Source organism: Ursus americanus, chromosome 2 (assembly GCF_024610735.1).
Source record: "Ursus americanus isolate L20-20 chromosome 2, mUrsAme1.1.p, whole genome shotgun sequence".
NCBI lineage: Eukaryota > Metazoa > Chordata > Mammalia > Carnivora > Ursidae > Ursus > Ursus americanus.
In genome coordinates, this window is record NC_142128.1 from 73,413,645 (window position 1) to 73,431,628 (window position 17,984).

At 39.7% G+C, this 17,984-nt stretch overlaps 1 protein-coding gene across 1 annotated transcript in view; it reads left to right on the plus strand.

Moving 5' to 3' along the window:
* The first annotated feature begins 1,876 nt into the window (after window positions 1–1,876).
* The window catches only part of C4BPA (complement component 4 binding protein alpha), a 28,940-nt gene continuing 12,832 nt past the window's right edge, over window positions 1,877–17,984 (plus strand). Inside the window, exons 1-7 of the mRNA XM_045787775.2 lie at window positions 1,877–1,998; window positions 10,045–10,208; window positions 11,155–11,337; window positions 12,164–12,263; window positions 15,476–15,561; window positions 15,730–15,924; window positions 17,434–17,616. Coding sequence (XP_045643731.1) covers window positions 10,049–10,208; window positions 11,155–11,337; window positions 12,164–12,263; window positions 15,476–15,561; window positions 15,730–15,924; window positions 17,434–17,616 — 907 coding nt within the window. The 5' untranslated portion in view covers window positions 1,877–1,998; window positions 10,045–10,048. The remainder of the gene's footprint in view (window positions 1,999–10,044; window positions 10,209–11,154; window positions 11,338–12,163; window positions 12,264–15,475; window positions 15,562–15,729; window positions 15,925–17,433; window positions 17,617–17,984) is intronic.

The following is a 17,984-nucleotide window of genomic DNA, read 5'->3' on the forward strand; positions in this document are numbered from 1 at the left end:
GAAGAACCTGGGTCATATCTATATGTAGATGAGAAAGAACAAGAAGAGATATGAACAATTAAGAAAGAGCATTTCGTGAAAGAGGGGAATCAGAGAAGTTCAGAGTAACGGGAGCCAAAGGAGAGGAGTTTCAGAAAGGAGATTGTCAGCAGTGTTAGGGGCTGCCAAGAAATCATGAGTTGAGTTAAAGAAATTTTGGATTTGTAGATAAGGACGTGCCTGAAAGAAGTGTGTCCCTAAGAGAGGGAAGAAGCCAGATTGAAAGACCACAATGGGAGGGGCTGGGAGGAATTAATGAGAAAGAGTAGGCCGGAAACACAGGAAACCAAAGTTGAACATCTCATGACAGTACAAAAATGGAATTTGAGGGTTTGGCAAGATTTAGGGGAAATTTCAGGGTGAAAGAGCATTGAAAATAAGAAAACAAAGAGATCTCTTCTGAAGCAAGAGTGACTAGAGGAGGGGTGCCTGGGTGGTTCCATGAGTTAAGGGTCTGCCTTGGGCTCATGTCATGATCCCAGTGTCCTGCTCAGTGGGGAGTCTGCTTCTCCCTCTTTTGCTGCCCCTCCCCCAATTCGCACTCTCTCTCTTTTTCTCTCAAATAAATAAAATCTTAAAAAAAAAACCAGTGACTAGGAGAGAAAATGTGAGGTGAATAGAAGCTACTGTAGAATGATTGTTTAGTGGAGTAGGAGGCAAGATCACCTGCTGAGAGGAAGACCATTCCGCGACCTAAAGAGAAAAATTTGCAACAGTCACTATGGAAAGTAAAGAAAAGCACTCCAACAGATTGGGAAATGATATTTTAAAGACTCAGCTTTAAAGGTGGTGTTTCCTTCAACTTCACCTCAAGACTTGGCATAATCTGGAATCCTCCTCTACACTCATTCTTGTCAAATGGGCAAATCAGTCTCACCTTGTGATTTAGCCCATGTTCTCTTTATGTCTAATAACCTTCTCATTTTCATCTAATTTCCACTTTTCAAAGGCCTGCTCAAATCCCGTCTTTCTGTCAAAGCTTCTGTGGTGCTCCAACTCCACTCTTTTCTGCAACCTTTATGAAACTTTTGGTGTTTATGACAGAAAAAGTGAAGTTTCTGGGAAAAATTGCCTTCTAATAGTAATCTCCCAAGCACACAAATCTTGATCCTGAGGATTGATACCTTAATTAGATAATGTCAGGGTTTGGGGGCCTTCCTAGATCTGTGTGATCACAGACATGCCAGCCCTTTGGCATTTGTCGGAGCAGCGCTCAACGATAAACCAACTTCTGGAAGTCATTTGGCGTCCAGCATGTAGTAGTGGTGGTGGCGGTAGTTAATTAACAGGTACTGAATATGGATCGTGTTCCAGGCAACTTGGCCCAAAGAAGGAATTCGGTAAATTTGTTAAACTCCCCACCATTGTACTTTCTTGGTATGGAATAAAGACTAGCACAGGGAAAAGTCATCCGTCACTGAGCCCCAGGAAGGCCTGCTGGACCTAGCATCATGGAGAGTGGATCAAAATGGACCTAATCTCAACCCTACAGTACCCAAGTTTTCTAGGCTAGCTGGATTGCATCCTGTATGTCTGTCTTGTATTTAGGAAAAGAAAAAATGAATTCTGGCATCACATTTGTATTATCTTTCCACTTAGGGGAAATGGTTGGCAGAGGAGAGAACAAATGATTGCAACATGTTATCAAGAAGGAGGGTTAGTGCCCAGGAAGGAGATTAGGTAAATACCAGTGCTTTATATCCGTTGTTAATCATTCACTGGGCCACTAGACAGTTTCTGCCCATCCATTAGAACTTAGCCATCCCTGACCAGCCAACCACATGGCTGGAATTCAGGGACTTCTTGGTGGTGCAATTACTACCTAGCTTCAGGGTATTCTGGTAAACTCTGATCTGGGGAAGAACTGAAACTATTAGAGATCCAGGCAGGTTTTTCCCCTTGAGAACCAACCTAAGTCACCACGACAGAGTCTTCTACTGCTTCCTCAGCTACCTGCAGGTCAGTGGATTATTTGGGGTACCTTGAGGAAAAGGCTGGTGGTTTGGTCCTTTAAGGAGGGCAAGATAGACAAAAACTTGGGGGTATTTTCAGGAGAAATCTTTTCAGGAGTCCTGCATTAGGGGGTTGTATGACTTGAAAAAGTACTTTTAATCCCCTGAGCCTCAATTTTTAAAATTATAAATGGAAATAATACTGCATACAAATAGAGAACTGAAACAGAAAGGAAGGAAAATGTCAGTCTTGTTATTGTATCTTAAAGTCGAGGGTGTTAGTTCATTCTTTACCATCTCTCCACACAGGAGAGTTGAGGCAGGAGGTAAACCAGACTTTCCAAAGGGGTTCACAGAAGACCTGGTTTTCATAGTCTACATTCTAAAAATTGATGCAGTGCCCTTTGGAGATTTTATTAACCCCTCCACATCTTCTCCACCATCAACAGCAAAGATCTCTTGATTTGATAATAAGAAGGATGTTGGTCAGCCTCCAGCTACTTTCTGAAGCTAGAAGCCTTGACTGTTCTCACCTCCTTTCTCTTCCTCACTTTTCCGAATCTGGCAATGTTGATTACCCTTCCTTCTGGAAATTTCCTTCTCCTTTGGTGGGGCGGGACACAGTGCTATTCTTGTTCTTATTTCAACTCCTCAACCACTCTTTGATGACTCCTGTTCTGTCCCTAAATACAGTAGTACAAAGGGAATGAAAAATAGAGTATCCAGAATTGGCAGAAGCATCAGAGAAGGTTTGAATTAAGTGTAGAGATACACTTGAATATAATATGAGCACACAAGGAAGAAGCTGATAGATAAAGAGACTTTAGGAAGGAGGTTAAAGTGTGGAAGTAAGTTCTTTCTGGAATCTGAAAGCAATGTGAGTGTGCAGCCCAAGAAAGGAGCTGAGACTAGACCAGAGGTATGCAAGCTTTAAATGGGCAGAATTTAGACAAGTACATGGATTTAAAAAACAATCTCTAGGGGCACCTTGGTGGTTCAGTTGGTTAAGTGTCTGCCTTCGGCTCAGGTAATGATCCCAGGGTCCTGGGACTGAGCTCTGCACTGGGCTTCTTGCTCAGCAGGGAGTCTGCTTCTCCCTCTCCCTCTTCCCCACTCTCCTCACTCCTGTTCTCTCTTGCTCACCCTCCCTCAAATAAATGAATAAAATTAAAAAAAAAAGTAATCTCTAATGGAAGGAGAAATTTAGGGGCGGAGAATTTTCCCAGCGCCTTGGGTTGTATTGTAATGCACCACGCATGCCAACAGTATTTTTCACCAGAGACCTGCCATGTTGACTACAGCTCTTAAATTGGTTTCACCTCTATAGGAATTTAAAAGGTGATAGTATCATAGAAATATGAGGGCATTTACTAGGGAAGTCTTAGCTTTTCAGTGGGCGGCTAATAGCATTCTAGACTTTGTATGGAATAGAAAGATGATCTAAGTTTACTGTCATCATTTGAGAGATGAGAAACTGATACCCAAGGAGCTGACATGGCTTCTTCAAGATCATAGAATGAGACTGTAATATGAATGGGGCTCAAATTTGGGTCTCTTTAATGCACAAGTCTTAGCCTCCATCTCCATCCTCTGTAGTCTGCTGAATCCTGTGCATGTTCTGAGGGACCACAAAGCATAGTGACGGTGAACTCCAGATGCCCCCCTGGCCCACTGAGCCACCATACACCCTGAGAACTAGAGAGGGAAGTGGGATCACTGTATCATTTATCTCTTCAAAATTTACAAAGCATTTCACAGACATTATTCCATTTGGTCCTCAGTAAGGCAGTTAGTCATTCTCACTCTGAAGATAAAACTATATTGAGTTTTATTTATTTCACATTTATTAGATAACTATTACATGTCAGTTACAATATCAGGTCAGCACTAGGAAGTTGAATAAACATCTTTGTCTTCAAGGGACCCACAACCTATTTTAGGAGGCAAAAATGAATAGACAGTGAAGAGAAACATTGCAATGTGGTATTACGATTAAGGTATCAGCAAAATACTAAGGGAGCATAGAAGAGGCTGATAATTCTCAGTGGCGTTGGACAATTCTTCATTAAGGAGGGGAGCAGGTTGAAGGTAAGAGCATCTGTTACAAGAAATATTATACGCAAATGCTTGCAAGTGTTTAAAAATATCCAGGATGGGGCACCTGGGTTGCTCAGTTGATTAAGTGTCTGCCTTCAGCTCAGGCCATGATCCCAGGGTCTTGGGATCGAGCCCCATGTCAGGCTTCCGGCTCTACGGGGAGTATGCTTATTCCTCTCCTTCTGCCCCTCCCTCCCACTTGTGCATGCTCTCTCTCTTTCTTTCTCTCTCTCTCTCTCAAAGAAATAAATAAAATCTTTTAAAAAATCCAGAATGTATTTTGGGAAAGGTAAGGACCTTCATGAAGTTGAAGCACAATGTTTTCAGTGAGTAGAAGAAGCAGAGGGAGGGTTGGGAGAGGTATAGAAACCTAGTAAATTTCGAACCATTGACATTTTTAAGTAAATTGCTTTTTAGGAATATAAGAGTGTCAGCCTAGAAGCTGGCTTACAAATGTTTGGAGGCGTTTGCGGTGGTGATCTAGGGTGGGTGAAGGGAATTATGAGAACGTAAACCTGGACTATGGAAGTGGGGTGTAGGAGAGAGTGACAGATTATAAAGCTGTTATGGCCAACGTGACAGGGCTTGGAGACTGAATATGGGAAGGCGCAAGAGAGAAGAGGCTAGGAAGACTCAGGTTTCTAGTCTGGGAGGCTGGGTGGAGATGATTGCCTTAGCTGAGACAGAAAACACAGAGGTCAAGTGTGTTGGAGAGAAGATAGCGGTTTTCATTTGGGATATGTTGGATGCATATGTTGGGAGATAAAAAGGAATCAGTTGGAAAACTTATCTGAACCTTGGGAATTATACCTTAAACTTGAAAAAAAAAAAGGATTTTTGCTTAAATAAGAAATCTAACACTCGGTTGCCAGGGGCTAAAGGGGGGTGCCGAAATAGCACTTGGTAGAAGGACATGAATTTTCATCTGTAAGGTGAAGAAGTTCCGAGGAGCTAATGTAAAGCACAGTGACTACGTTTGATAACACCATTTCGTATAATTAAAATTTGCTAAGAGAGTAAAACTTAAATGTTCTCACCAAAAAGAAAAGGATAAATATGTGAGCGGATGGATGTGTTCATTAACAAGATGGGTGGCCAGCAGTGGGGAAGGGGGGGGCAGTCCTTTCACAAACTGTACCTGTGTCAAATCACCATGATATACACTTTAAATATCTTGCAACTTAGTCACTTACACCTCAATAAAGCCAATATTTTAAAAAAAGAAATCTAACAGGGGTGCTTGGGTGGCTTAGCTGGTTAAGCATCCGACTCTTGATTTCAGCTCAGGTCATGATCTCACCATCGTGGGATCGATCCCCAAGTCAAGTCTGTTTGAGATTCTCTTTCTCCCTCTCCCTCTGCCCCTCCTCCTGCTCGGCAGGTCACGCTCTCCAAATAAATAAATAAATAAATAAATAAATCTTTAAAAAAAAGAGAGAGAGAGAAATCCAACAGAGTGAAAAGTTTGAGTTTACTTTCAGGATTACAAATGAAAAGTGTAATAATTTATTTCTGGATTTGCAAAGAAAACTCACAGGTATTTATCACACTCAAAAACAGAAATGTAATTTATATATCATCCCAGACAAAAAATAATTTGTGAACATAACCAGTTAGATTTATAGAGTTTTCCAGAGTCAAAGGTTTTGTTCAAGTAGCAGAGCAATGATCTCTAAAGTCCAGAAATAACATTTGCAAGGTCATCTTTAGGATGCAGAGATCTTCCTTTGTGCAGCTACAGGGGAAGACAAAATAGTTTCTCCTTATTTTGCTGAAATTTCTTTCACTGAATTTTAGAGATGTTCACAGTTTTAAGGTTAAGCACTGGAATTCCACTAGTTAGTGACAAGAGCAAAGGAGGTAGGCTCAAAGACTCAAAATTTATATATGGGACTGAATAGGAAAGAATAAGATTTTTATTAACAACTGAGTTTATGAAGTATGTAAGTTTTTACATGCTTTACAAAGAGACAGTTGGGCCCAAAGGTCTGCGAATGATTCATGGGTGATGGTCAAATTCACGGGAGTAGGTGAGTTTCCCTCTGATTGACAGTGAAACCCAGGACAGGCCCCTGTGGGCTCCAGTGTGTCTGTTCTGGGTGTGGCACTGGGTCTCACCATCACCAAAGGCCACAGTGAAGACCCAACCAATGGTTTCTGGACCAAGTCCAGTGGGTTCTCCTCTGCACCGGGGTTTAATTGAAGTACCTTGGTGATGCAACCAAATGTCATTGTGCTTGTACACCACTATTTTAATTTTATTTTTGTTTATGAGAGAGAGGAGGGGAGAGCAGGGGAAGGAGCGGAAGGAGAGGGACAAGCAGCCTCTGCACTGAGCGCGGAGCCCAATTCGAGGCTGGATCCCAGGACCCCAAGATCATGACCTGAGCCAAAATCAAGAGTCAGTTGCTTAACTGACTGAGCCACCGAGGTGCCCCAATTGTACATTATTATTATGATGATGTTTTGACTCCAGGAGTTCTGGTCCTGTCAAGGTCACATGCCAACCCCAATCCCATCACTTCTCTGACATTTCTTTCAAATATTTTCTGTGTGCTGTCTGTGCACCAAGCCAAGCTACCTCTCAGCAATTCTGAGGGACGTGTATAGTTATCATTCCTACTTTATAAAAGAGGAAATTGAAGCTTAGAGGAGTGGAGTATCCTGCCCAGGGACACACAGTTCCCATCTGGTGGAGCCAGGATTCAATCCACATAGCCTGGATCTGACTCCAGAGCCCATGCCCCAGGGTCTGGCTACATGCTGTCCTCCTGTGTCCCCCAGCACGGTGTCTGTGCCTCAGCGTGAAGCTGACTGATAGGAATTCCTCAGCCCAGTGTGGGGTCTGTATATATGGCTGCATTTTATCTCCTGTCCTAACCCGTGGAGGGAGAACCAGTTTTGTTCATTCCTTCCCTCCTCACTGTCTTCTGTTGAATGGCTGAGGATATGATGACTTCATGTTAAGGATGGGGAAGAGCCTAGAAAGTCACTAGGCTCTGTTCTCATTAAGAACTTTAAAATCAGTTAAACTCTGACCTTGACAAAACAGACACTCTTAGGATGCAGAGCAGTATTATTCCTCTTTAAAACATTTTATCACTAGGTGCTTTTGAAAGTGACTTCAACACACATTTATTGAGTGCTTTAACTATGTGAGGCATAGGTACCAGTGCTAGGTACCAGGTGGGGCAGAGGCAAGTAAGAACCCACCTCTGACTACAAGGACCTTGTGGTCTAGGGTTGAAGACAGACTTCAGATGTCAGGTACAAGCCACATCTGAATCAAAATTATAAATACAAGTTGTAATTAGAATATGGAGACTGGCCTGGAGGGAAGGAGGGGACATTGGAGAAAAGACTGGCAGAATGAGTAGGAATCAAAGAGGGAAGAAGGACAAGAGGGCAAGTGATATGGGCAGGGGTGCCTTATAGGAAAATGTTTGGGATTATCAGGGATCCAGATTGTCCAAGTCAACCAAAGCTCGGGGGCTCAGACCAAATGACGGAAGCCAGTGAGTGAATGCCAATTCCTGAAGGATAAATTCGCTGAAATCAATTTGCTAAGTTTGTCGAATGATCGATTTATGGAACAGCGTTTTAAGTACTCATTTTGAATATACTCAATGATTATAAATACCCTCTTTTCGAACACAGCTAATGAATACGTTCTTTGTAGCAGCATTTTATGTATTTCTGTTCAATTTCTTAAAAGTAAGAATTTAATCTTAGGCTCTGTTTTTATAAATATATTCATGAATATTTTCCAGAGTGTATCCAATGTATATATTTTATTGTGACCGTAATAACTGCAACAATTCATGTGGGGAATTTGCACTTTATACTATCATCCTCTTGAGTTTTTATAGTCAAATTTTATTTTGCCAATATATCTGTATTTTTATTTTATTTTACTTCATTTTTTTAAAAGATTTTATTTATTTATTTGACAGAGATAGAGACAGCCAGCGAGAGAGGGAACACAGGCAGGGGGAGTGGGAGAGGAAGAAGCAGGCTCCCAGCGGAGGAGCCCGATGTGGGACTTGATCCTGGAACGCCAGGATCACGCCCTGAGCCGAAGGCAGCCGCCTAACGACCCAGGCGCCCCTATTTTACTTCATTTTTTAAAAATGGAAAACAATTCACAGCTTATTTTAAAAAAATTTTTTAAATACATATTGGTATTTTCAAACCTCTTTCTTCAATTTCATTGAAATTCAACCAAATCTATGAACTCATCAAAAATTAAAGAAACTCATTTCTATAGTTTTTACTGTTCATAACAGTTTTCATTGGATGGGAGAAATTTATCATATTTTGCAAATTTCATGGATGATGTAGTGGACTGCTTTTCACTACATGGAACTCACCTTACCCCCACCTGTCTCCTGTCTCATCCGAATTGTTAGGGCAAGAGGGAGAGTCTAGAGATCTGGAGCGGAGAGAGGGGCAAACAAAACAGAAAAGGGGTGTGTAAGGGCCCCAAATGCTGGTCCTGGCTCCTTCACACCTCTTTAGACCACCTCAATGTATTCAGTACAAATTCTGTAAACATATTTTAGTAAACCAATATGTTTGGTAAGTGCATCATCACGTTGAATTTACTTTTTGGCAGAATTGTCCTAGTGACCATGTCTGGAGCTCAGGGGCCAGGAGGTCTGTAGGTGGGGGACCACAACTGATGCCAGGTGGAAGAATGGCTTCATCATAACTGAATTTTGGAAAGATAAGATCAAAAGAGTCATTACTCAATTAGGAAGTTAGGCCTCTCCACGTAGTGTGAAGGGTCATTATAAACTTGTCTCTTGTAATGTGGGACAGAAACATCTTTGAGGGAAATATTGAGGGCACACAACAGATAAGTGCATAGTATGAATTATGAACAGCTGGGGCATATAGAATCATCTGGATCTAACAAGTATCAGAATAAAAGATGAAATGCAGTATTTCTTTGGGACTTAACTTCATATATTCCTTTGAGGACAAGGACTATTTCTAATATAAATTTAAGATTTAAGATATCTTGTTTTTCCCAAAGGGAACAGGAGTGGTGGTGAAGAGAAAAGTGTCCTTCATGATTTTGCTTTAAAGAAGTCTTCAAATAGTCTGATCAAATATGAAAGTACAATTCGTCCCATGTATTTTTCTTTATATAGCTATATGTATATCCAAATATACAGATAAACATATCTCTCCATAAACCACTCTTTTAAAATTGTAAATTGCTTGATGTTTTATTATCTCTGTTGATAGTTGTCGTGTGGAACTCTCAATATTACACAGATCTGACTCCTTTTCTCTATCTCATCATTTTCCTGCCTTTCGGTATTATTTTGTCTTACATTTGTTCCCTTTTCTCCAACTCGTCTGCCATTTCCTTGGTCAGACCATTTCTGTGGCTCACCTGGCCAGTTGCAATAGTCTTCTTCCTCAACCTTCCTGCTTCTTCTCTTTGTTTACTTCGGTCTATCATGTACGCATCTGCCACAGTGATCTTTTAAAAGCACAAGCACTGGGTGTTACATGCAACTAATGAATCGTTGAACACTATACCAAAACTAATGATGTACTATATGTTGGCTAATAGAACATAAAAATAACATAAATAAATAAATAAGCACAAGAATGAATCACTCTTTAGTTAAAAGTAAACAAAGGGGAAACAAAATCCAAAATGAAAAACAGTGGTTCTTTATTCCCTAAAGAGTAGCATCTATAAATCCCTAAACCTGACCCTCATATCCCACTTGGACATTTCTATAAGCTGCCCCTTCTTAGCAACCACCTCCCCATCTCTCCTCTGAGTGGAGGCTAACCCTCCCTGTGTCATATCGTAACATTTGTGTGCATGTGTTTTCTTCTACCTAAGGCCATAATTTCCCCATAGTATTTAACCTAGTGCTTAATGACAACTAGGAATTCAATGACTGCTTATTAAGTTGAGTTTTTTTGGCAGAAAAATGTGGGAGAATCATCAGGTCATGCACCCCAGAGCTCCAAACGGGATCCTTCATAGAAAAGAGAAAATGGCAGCCCAGCCCTTCTCTAGTCTGTGGGGAGTCTCTCATCCAGCTCTGTTCCAAATGACCTTGGTTGCTGCTCTAATGGCTACTGTTCTTGGTGAGTACTAAAGAGATAATTTCAGGTTGGCAACAAACATTCAAGATCATCCGCTCATTTGCTCTTAACACTAACAGATGATTCAGCTTTTAGCAGAAAGCCACCTTCAGCAACAAGGGTTGATTTGACCAGGAATTTGGAATTTGGAATTATTTGGGATTTATGGGGAATTTGTTTTATCCATAGAAGAGGCTGTTTTCTAGACACCTCCCCCTAGCATTTCTCCTCCAGGAATTTTCCAAAACAATTTGTCTCCCAACCATGACTTGAAACAAGTCTGTGTGATCTATCAGCCCGACTGAAAAATTTTCACTGCCTCTGGGTCTATCCAGAATAGAGAGGAGAAATAGGTATAGACTTCTCCTAGGGCTCCTGAAAGGTAAATTGGTCCCCTATTTCATTCTTGCAAGGAAAGCAGGATTAATATTTTTATGTTTCAAGGACTCCATGCTTCTTCCTTTGCATCATTCAAAATCTGACAGGTACAGAAAGGTGCAAATTAAGAGTGTGGTTCTTATCCATCTCCCAGCCACCTGGCTTCCCTTTCCTGAGAAAAGCCATCTTGCATAAGGGTATTAGTGTTGCAATACTATGTTTCTGTTGAGGAAAATTGTAGGAACTGCTGGCTTTGCTCAGATATCACTGAGTCAGCAGATATGAGGAATCTGGTGGGGGGATGGAATCATATCTGCCATCCTTTAGATAAACTATCTCATAAACAGTAGAAAGGGGATGAAAAGGGGAAAAGGATTCTGCCTTCTATCATTTTCATTTATCAGCAAGTGTGTATTACTCATCACTCACTGGATTTGTTGAACAATGGGGACAAAAGAGTTATTATTTTTCTTGATTAGAAGAGAAAAGAATGGTCCTTGTTCCAAAAATCAGACTAATGAAATATTAAGATGCTGGTTTCAAGCTATAACTTTGTCATTTTGGTGTCCAGGAGGTTGTGGTCCCCCACCAAATTTATACTTTGCTTCTCTAACAACTGTGTTGAATGAGACATACTTCAACACTGGAACTGTCCTGAAATACGCCTGCCGTCCTGGCTTCAGTAAGGTTAATTTTTTAAATACCTTTGTTACCTGTCAACGTAACACATGGAGATACAACGAATTCTGTACCAGTAAGTATGAACACTTATTTTTCTTATTTGTGCTTTTCCCTTCTTTGCAAGTTTGTCTCAGGAATTAAGTTTTCTGAGTGCAAATGAGAATCTTCGGTCCCTAAGAAACCATCCAGTTGTCAAGTCACTGATTTCAAGGTACATGCGTGCGCTACTTTTTGAAAAGCATAAACAAAAAACCAAATAAAACAGGAATTACGAACTGCCTAGTCGCAGTGAAAAATAAGCTTATCCTTTACACTGTAATTCAGTCAACACTTCTTTCTGAAGTGAACTACAAATTCAATTTTAATATTTTGAAAACCAGATTCCTTCTTTACAAAGTCATTAAAAGTTATGTAACTAGAGAGAGGTAATGCGGTTTCCAAAGAAACCTCAACCAAATACCTGCTGTGTTTGGAAGAAGATTCTGTGATTCACTTACAGCTGGGAATAAATTCTGTAATATTCTTCCAACACTGAGGGTATCTACACTCTCTATTGCAAGCACATGCATTTTGAGTGGCCTACATACAAAGTACGTGCCACAGATCTAGAAAGGAGCTAGCTCCCTGATCAGCAACTATCCTGGACCACGGACTCTATCAACCATAGTGATTTACCTGAGTATTTTTCTCTATTGGTGAAATGTACCAGAAAAATAGGAGATCAAATTTTGTCATTTATCCTCCAAAGTAAAAATTTAGTGAATTGGGATAAGAAATAAGTTTGGATCTCAACCTCTGGATCTTTCTGGAAGCACAGGTCAAAGCTAATCAATCAGTCTTCTAATGCCTTATCTGTGAGTGCTCGGAATCACTAATCATCATTTTAATTTTTCTGTCAGAGAAACGATGCAGAAACCCAGGAGAATTACAAAATGGGAAAGTCATAGCTAAGACAGATCACTTCTTTGGATCACACATAGAATTTGTTTGTTCAGAAGGGTGAGTGTGAAACAATCTAGAAACAGTTCTTTTACATTAATTTTAATAAATAGCTGATCTATTTCAAAAGTAAAAATGATGTAAAATCACATACACTGAGAATTCTCACTTCTACCCTCTTGCCATCCACCCTATTTTTTTGTGTCCTTAAACAGGGATCCACATTTGTATTGGTTTCTTATGTATCTTTCTCATGTTTACTTTTACAAATACAAGCTGAAAATTAGTATATATTTTTATTTTACACCTTTCCAATAGCAAAGGGAGCTTTGAATCCTGCTTTATTTTTTTACTCATCAGTATGTATAGAACATAGTTCCATGTTTGTGCATAGAAGCTCCTCATGGATTTGCCTTTACAACTTCATAGAATGTTATTGTGTGATGTATCATAGAGTAACAATCCTTTGATAGATCCGTGGATATTTTCACTGTTTTGCTATTCTGAACAGTGCTCTGATATATCACTTTGTACATACATAATTTTGTACAGATGTAATCATAACTGTAGGGTAAATTTCCAGAGTGGGATTTCTGGGTCAGAGTAAACATATTTGAAAATTTGAAAGATGTTGCCTAATTGCTGTCCTTAGAGGTTACAATGTTTTGCAGAGTATGTAAATGTCTGTCTCTTCATAGGCTTTCCAACTGTGTTGTCAATCTTTTGAAAACTTGTGAAATTTTTGAAAATATTCCAATTTAAGAGGTAAAAATGAAATCTTACTACAGTTTCAATGTATATTTCTCTTATTATGAGTGAGATTGAGCATATTTTTACGTGTTCAAGAGAGATTTGTATTGATTTGTGAACTATTTGGCATATCCTTTGCCTATTTTTTTAAATTAATTTTTTGAAATTTTTATTCTTATTTTCTAGGACGGATACCTACATACATGAACATATATATATATATGTATATGTGTGTGTATACACACACATACACACACATACACACACACATGATATATACACATGAACCTACGCATATTAGGATTTAGACCTTGTTTCTGATAGGAGCTGCAACTCCCCCCCCCCCCCCGGTATATTATTTTCCTTTTGACTTGGCTATTGATACATTTTTTTTCCTCTTAAGGAAAAATTGTCTTAATGCTTCAAATTTATCAAACTTTCTTTTTAAAATGGCTTCTGGATCTTAGGTCTTCATTAAAAACCCTCTCCAACACAAGATTTTAAACTCTTTGCCTAGATTTCCTCTGCTACTTTTATGTTTTCATATTTTTTAACGCTTAAGCTTTGATCCATTTGGAGACAATATACGATACACAGTGCAAGATACATATCCTAGGTTATATTTTCCCATATGACTTTCCTGTTATCCCAAAAGTCCCTCTTTAGTTTACTGATTTGAGAGTGCTTTTTAACACTATATTAAATTCTCGCATGTATCTTGTATGTATCTGCATATGTTTCTGCTCAATGCCATTGTTTTGCCTACATATTCATATCCACATTTCACAATGATGTATTCTCAAGGCTTTATAATATATTTTAATAGCCTATCTGAGTAGTCCTGCCTTATTGCTTTTTTAAAAAAATTTCCTGACAATACTTTTTCATTTTTCTATATAAAATTTAAAGTTAGGCATATTTTTAAATCAGTACTGGATTAGTATTTAACTTAATTTTTGAAGAAACTCTTCCCCAAACTTTTCCTCTACCCTGTGAGGGTCTCTGACTGGGCTAGCGAATTAAGTTGGCATAAGACAGATTAGCAGGAGAAGAGCATACAAATTTTATTTTTTCGACGTCCTTGGGAGACTTCACAGGAAAATGAAGACTCAAAAAGTGGTGAGGCCTCAGTTGTATATACTAGGCAGAACAAAAAGTGGCAATTGTGGAAAAGCAACACAAATCCATGAAAAGCTGTAGGAAGATAAGGGTTATTTTTTGACAAGGTCAATTTGTACAGATCTCTCCTGGCTTCACCTCCCCATCTCTCGTGGCAAGATCATTCTTTCCCTCCTGTTATGGGGAAAGCATTTTTCACACGAGAGTTTTATCTCCTGCTTTCTGGAAGAAACGGAGAAGTCAGAGTGCCTTCCTTTGTCTATTTCAAGTGACTTTAACTCAGAACAATCTTTAGTTATTTTGATATGGACCATATACTTCAACATTTTGTTGCTATGTGCTGCTCTTTTAAAATGTAGATTAAGTATTATTTTATTTCTGCAATACTTACTTGAAATATATTTTTAAAATAGCTATTTTGTTCTGTTTTGTGTTCCTCCTTCACGTTCTCCAACTAAGTATGTGTTGATTCTCCTTTGCTTGTCCCCTGTGTTTAACATTTTCCTCTAATGTTGTTGTTTCCTTTTGTTTGATTTTTGCATGCGTATCCTTATTTATTCCTTATCCTGTATGGCTCCTGAGAGGGAAAGTGAGAAGATTCAGAAGGAAAGTGCTGTTGGAATGCTGAAGTGTTCCTACTGGAATAACTCGAAACCATACTTTTCCCTTGGTTTCCTGGGTAGCTTAGAAAACTTATATTTCCAAGAAATTCCAAAAGAAAGAAATGCTTAATTCTCACTGTCTTTTATCTTATTAAAAGATTAATTTTTCTTTGAGTTAGAATTAAATAAGTCCCAGGGGCTCTAGTTTGCAAAAGGTCACATTTCCATTAGTGTTCAACCACAGTGTACGTTTATTCCTTGATAATAGTACCATTTTAAGACATACTGACAATGCTTTTTCTTTCTGTTACCATAATACACAGAGGGTAGCAAGACAAACTGAAGAAAGCTTAGAACTTGTCAAGAGCCATAAAAAATGGGGATCGTGAGTGGGACAGTTAATGGTGTATTGGAGAGGGTAAGCACCCGGAAGTCAGAAGGGCCTGAGAGTTTGAGGCCAGTAACCTGGCTGATACTGTCATCTAGACAAAATTGCAGAACAGATTCAAAAGGGTCTTTTACCCTACATTGTCCTGGTTGAGCTCTGGATGAATGCCATGCCCGATACAGTTGATGCCCAATAATAGATTCCGGAATCAAAGAACGAATGAACAAACACACACATGTCATTGCAGTGATGAAGTTTTACTGAATGGAAGGCTCAATGGGAAGTGTTATCTGGAAAACATTATTTCTTCATTTTTACTATTGAGTACCCAGTTTGTTTGTTCAGACCCCTTTATCCAACTTAATTTAAGGTAAGAAGAATTTCATTGAACTCTTTGATCCTATCTCATTCAGATATATTTTAATTGGCGCAGCCACTAGTTATTGTGAGATCCAAGATAAAGGAGTTGATTGGAGTGAACCTCTCCCACTATGTGTAAGTAAGTAAAGACTTTTTCTGGCTTGACTACAAACCTAAGCCATGTTAGAAAAGAAAACTCTTGTGCATCTTTGCTGCTTCTTGTACCGTCCATTAGAATTTGCATCATGAATGCTAGGTTTGCAAAGATACATTTCCTGATTATTTCTTCTTCCTCACTCACCCCCAGTTGCTAAATGCGAGCCTCCTCCAGACATCAGCAATGGGAAGCACAATGGTGAAGATGAAGATTTCTACACATATGGCTCTTCTGTCACCTACAGATGTGACCCCAACTTCTCAATGATAGGCAAAGCCTCCATTTCTTGCACAGTGGAAAATAAGACAATAGGTGTCTGGAGGCCAAGTCCTCCTACTTGCAAAAGTAAGTCACAGTGATGAACTTTGGTTTGAATGGTTTGTTGAAAAGAAGAAGGTGAATTTGGTGGGGGAAGGAGAATGATTCCAAGACTAATCATTGCAAGGATGCAGTCGTTTATTGGTTCAACTGATATTTATGTACGATGTCTCAGTGTGCAGTAACAAAACAGCACCAATATCTCATTGGCTTTGCAAAGTAAAAGTTGATTTTCATTCATACCGAGTCTGCTGCACGTCCTGGGGACTCTCTAAGCTAGGTGTAGTCTAGGTGTAAATTTAGCAACACGTCTAGCAATCCAGGTTGCTTTGATCTTGTGGTACTTCCACATCAAAATGCGCTTTCAGAATCCGTTCAGTAGGTGAAGAGAGAAAAGTAAAGGATGCCCTGGCTCTTTAAAAGAGTGTTGGTCTGAAGTGACCACATGTCACTTTACAGTCTTTTGTCCCAAACTAGTAATGTGTAGACCCTACCTGGAAGGAACTGAGGACTATTGCCTTTTGTCTGTTCAGGGAGAGGAAGTGGAAATATTGGTTAGCCCTTATAATGTTCACCACAAGTGCCTACAGGACAAAGAAAAAAAAATCAGAAGATCTGTGTGTTGTTAGTTGGTTAATCTGAGGCACCTTCCTTTGCAACTAAGTGCCTACACGGTATCACTTAATATTCTGACTCACCACAGAACACAGTCAAATCAGGGGATGAAAAAGCATGATACTGCAAGCAATTCAAAATGCCAGGGTCCAGACAGCAAGAGGTGGAAATGGCAGAGACTGAGGATGGAACGTGAGCAGAGCCAGGTTACAAAGAGCCTCACGTGTCCCTCTGAGGAGTTCAGAGCGAAGGTGAAAGGGAAACATTTGAAAGGCTTTTCAAAGAGAAGTAGAATGTGTTGCATTTCAGAAAGATAAGATTGTCTACAGAAGGGACAATAAAGGAAGTGGGACAAAACTCAACCCATAGGCACCTGTTGCAACCATCCAGCCAAGTGGCGAAGGTCGCTTCCGCCATAGCCATGAGTCATCAAGGTGGCGGGACTGACATGGGGTCAGGATGACTGACTGCTGTGGGTTTGGGTGGTGGGGCTGGTTTGTTCTTTGTTGTGAGACCACAGATCTTGGATGCCTGGCTGCCTCTTCCTCATGACCACCATATCATTACCATTGGCCACTGACCCACACTGAAATCATGCAGGAAAGTAGGCCACCGTAAGGGGAGGGTTATGAGGACTTTGAGGAATATGTTTCTTCAGGTTATAAATGGCTGGTTTTTCTTGAGTAAGCTGGGAGATATTCACAATCATATCATAACAGAACCGATACGATGGGACCTCATTTTACTGAGGCTTTTGAAAGCTGGAATTATATTCACTTTAAAATGTTTTCCTTGTATCTACTTGACGTACACCATAGTAGGCTTTTGTGTCATGGTTGAAACTGTATTAGCAACAGCAAGTAATAGCCTTATTGCAATTTCTCTTTTACAACCCACTCATCGTTTCTTGCGATTCTTTAGAAGTCATCTGTCCTAAGCCAGAGGTTAAAAATGGAAAAGCAATCTCTGGATTTAGAACCATCTATACTTACCAAAACTCCATGATATTTGACTGCGAGGAAGGTTTTATTCTCAAAGGAAGCAGTTTAATCCACTGTGGAGAAGATAATGACTGGGATCCTCCTCCTCCCATTTGTGAGCTCAGTAAGTATGGACCATGGAGGGATTTCAAAGTTTGGCATCTAAATTACCCAGAAATATTGGTGGGGGCATATTTGTATGCCTAAACCCCCTTGAACTGAAGTAAAAATTTAAATTTGGGTCAATAATTGTCTTTATTTTTTTCTAGTTGTTGGAAAAAAGAAAGATTACAGTACACTGGGCAAGGTCTTATATAATCACAAAAGACTGCCATATACAGTTGTGCAGGTTGTGGCCACTTCAACCCTAAAGGGAGACATTAACATTGTAGACATGGTGGATTAGTGTATTTGTTTCAACAATTTTCTTGCAGTTAGTAGGAAACTTGTTTTGTTCTAACAAAATCATCCCATTATGATAATTGGTTTGAA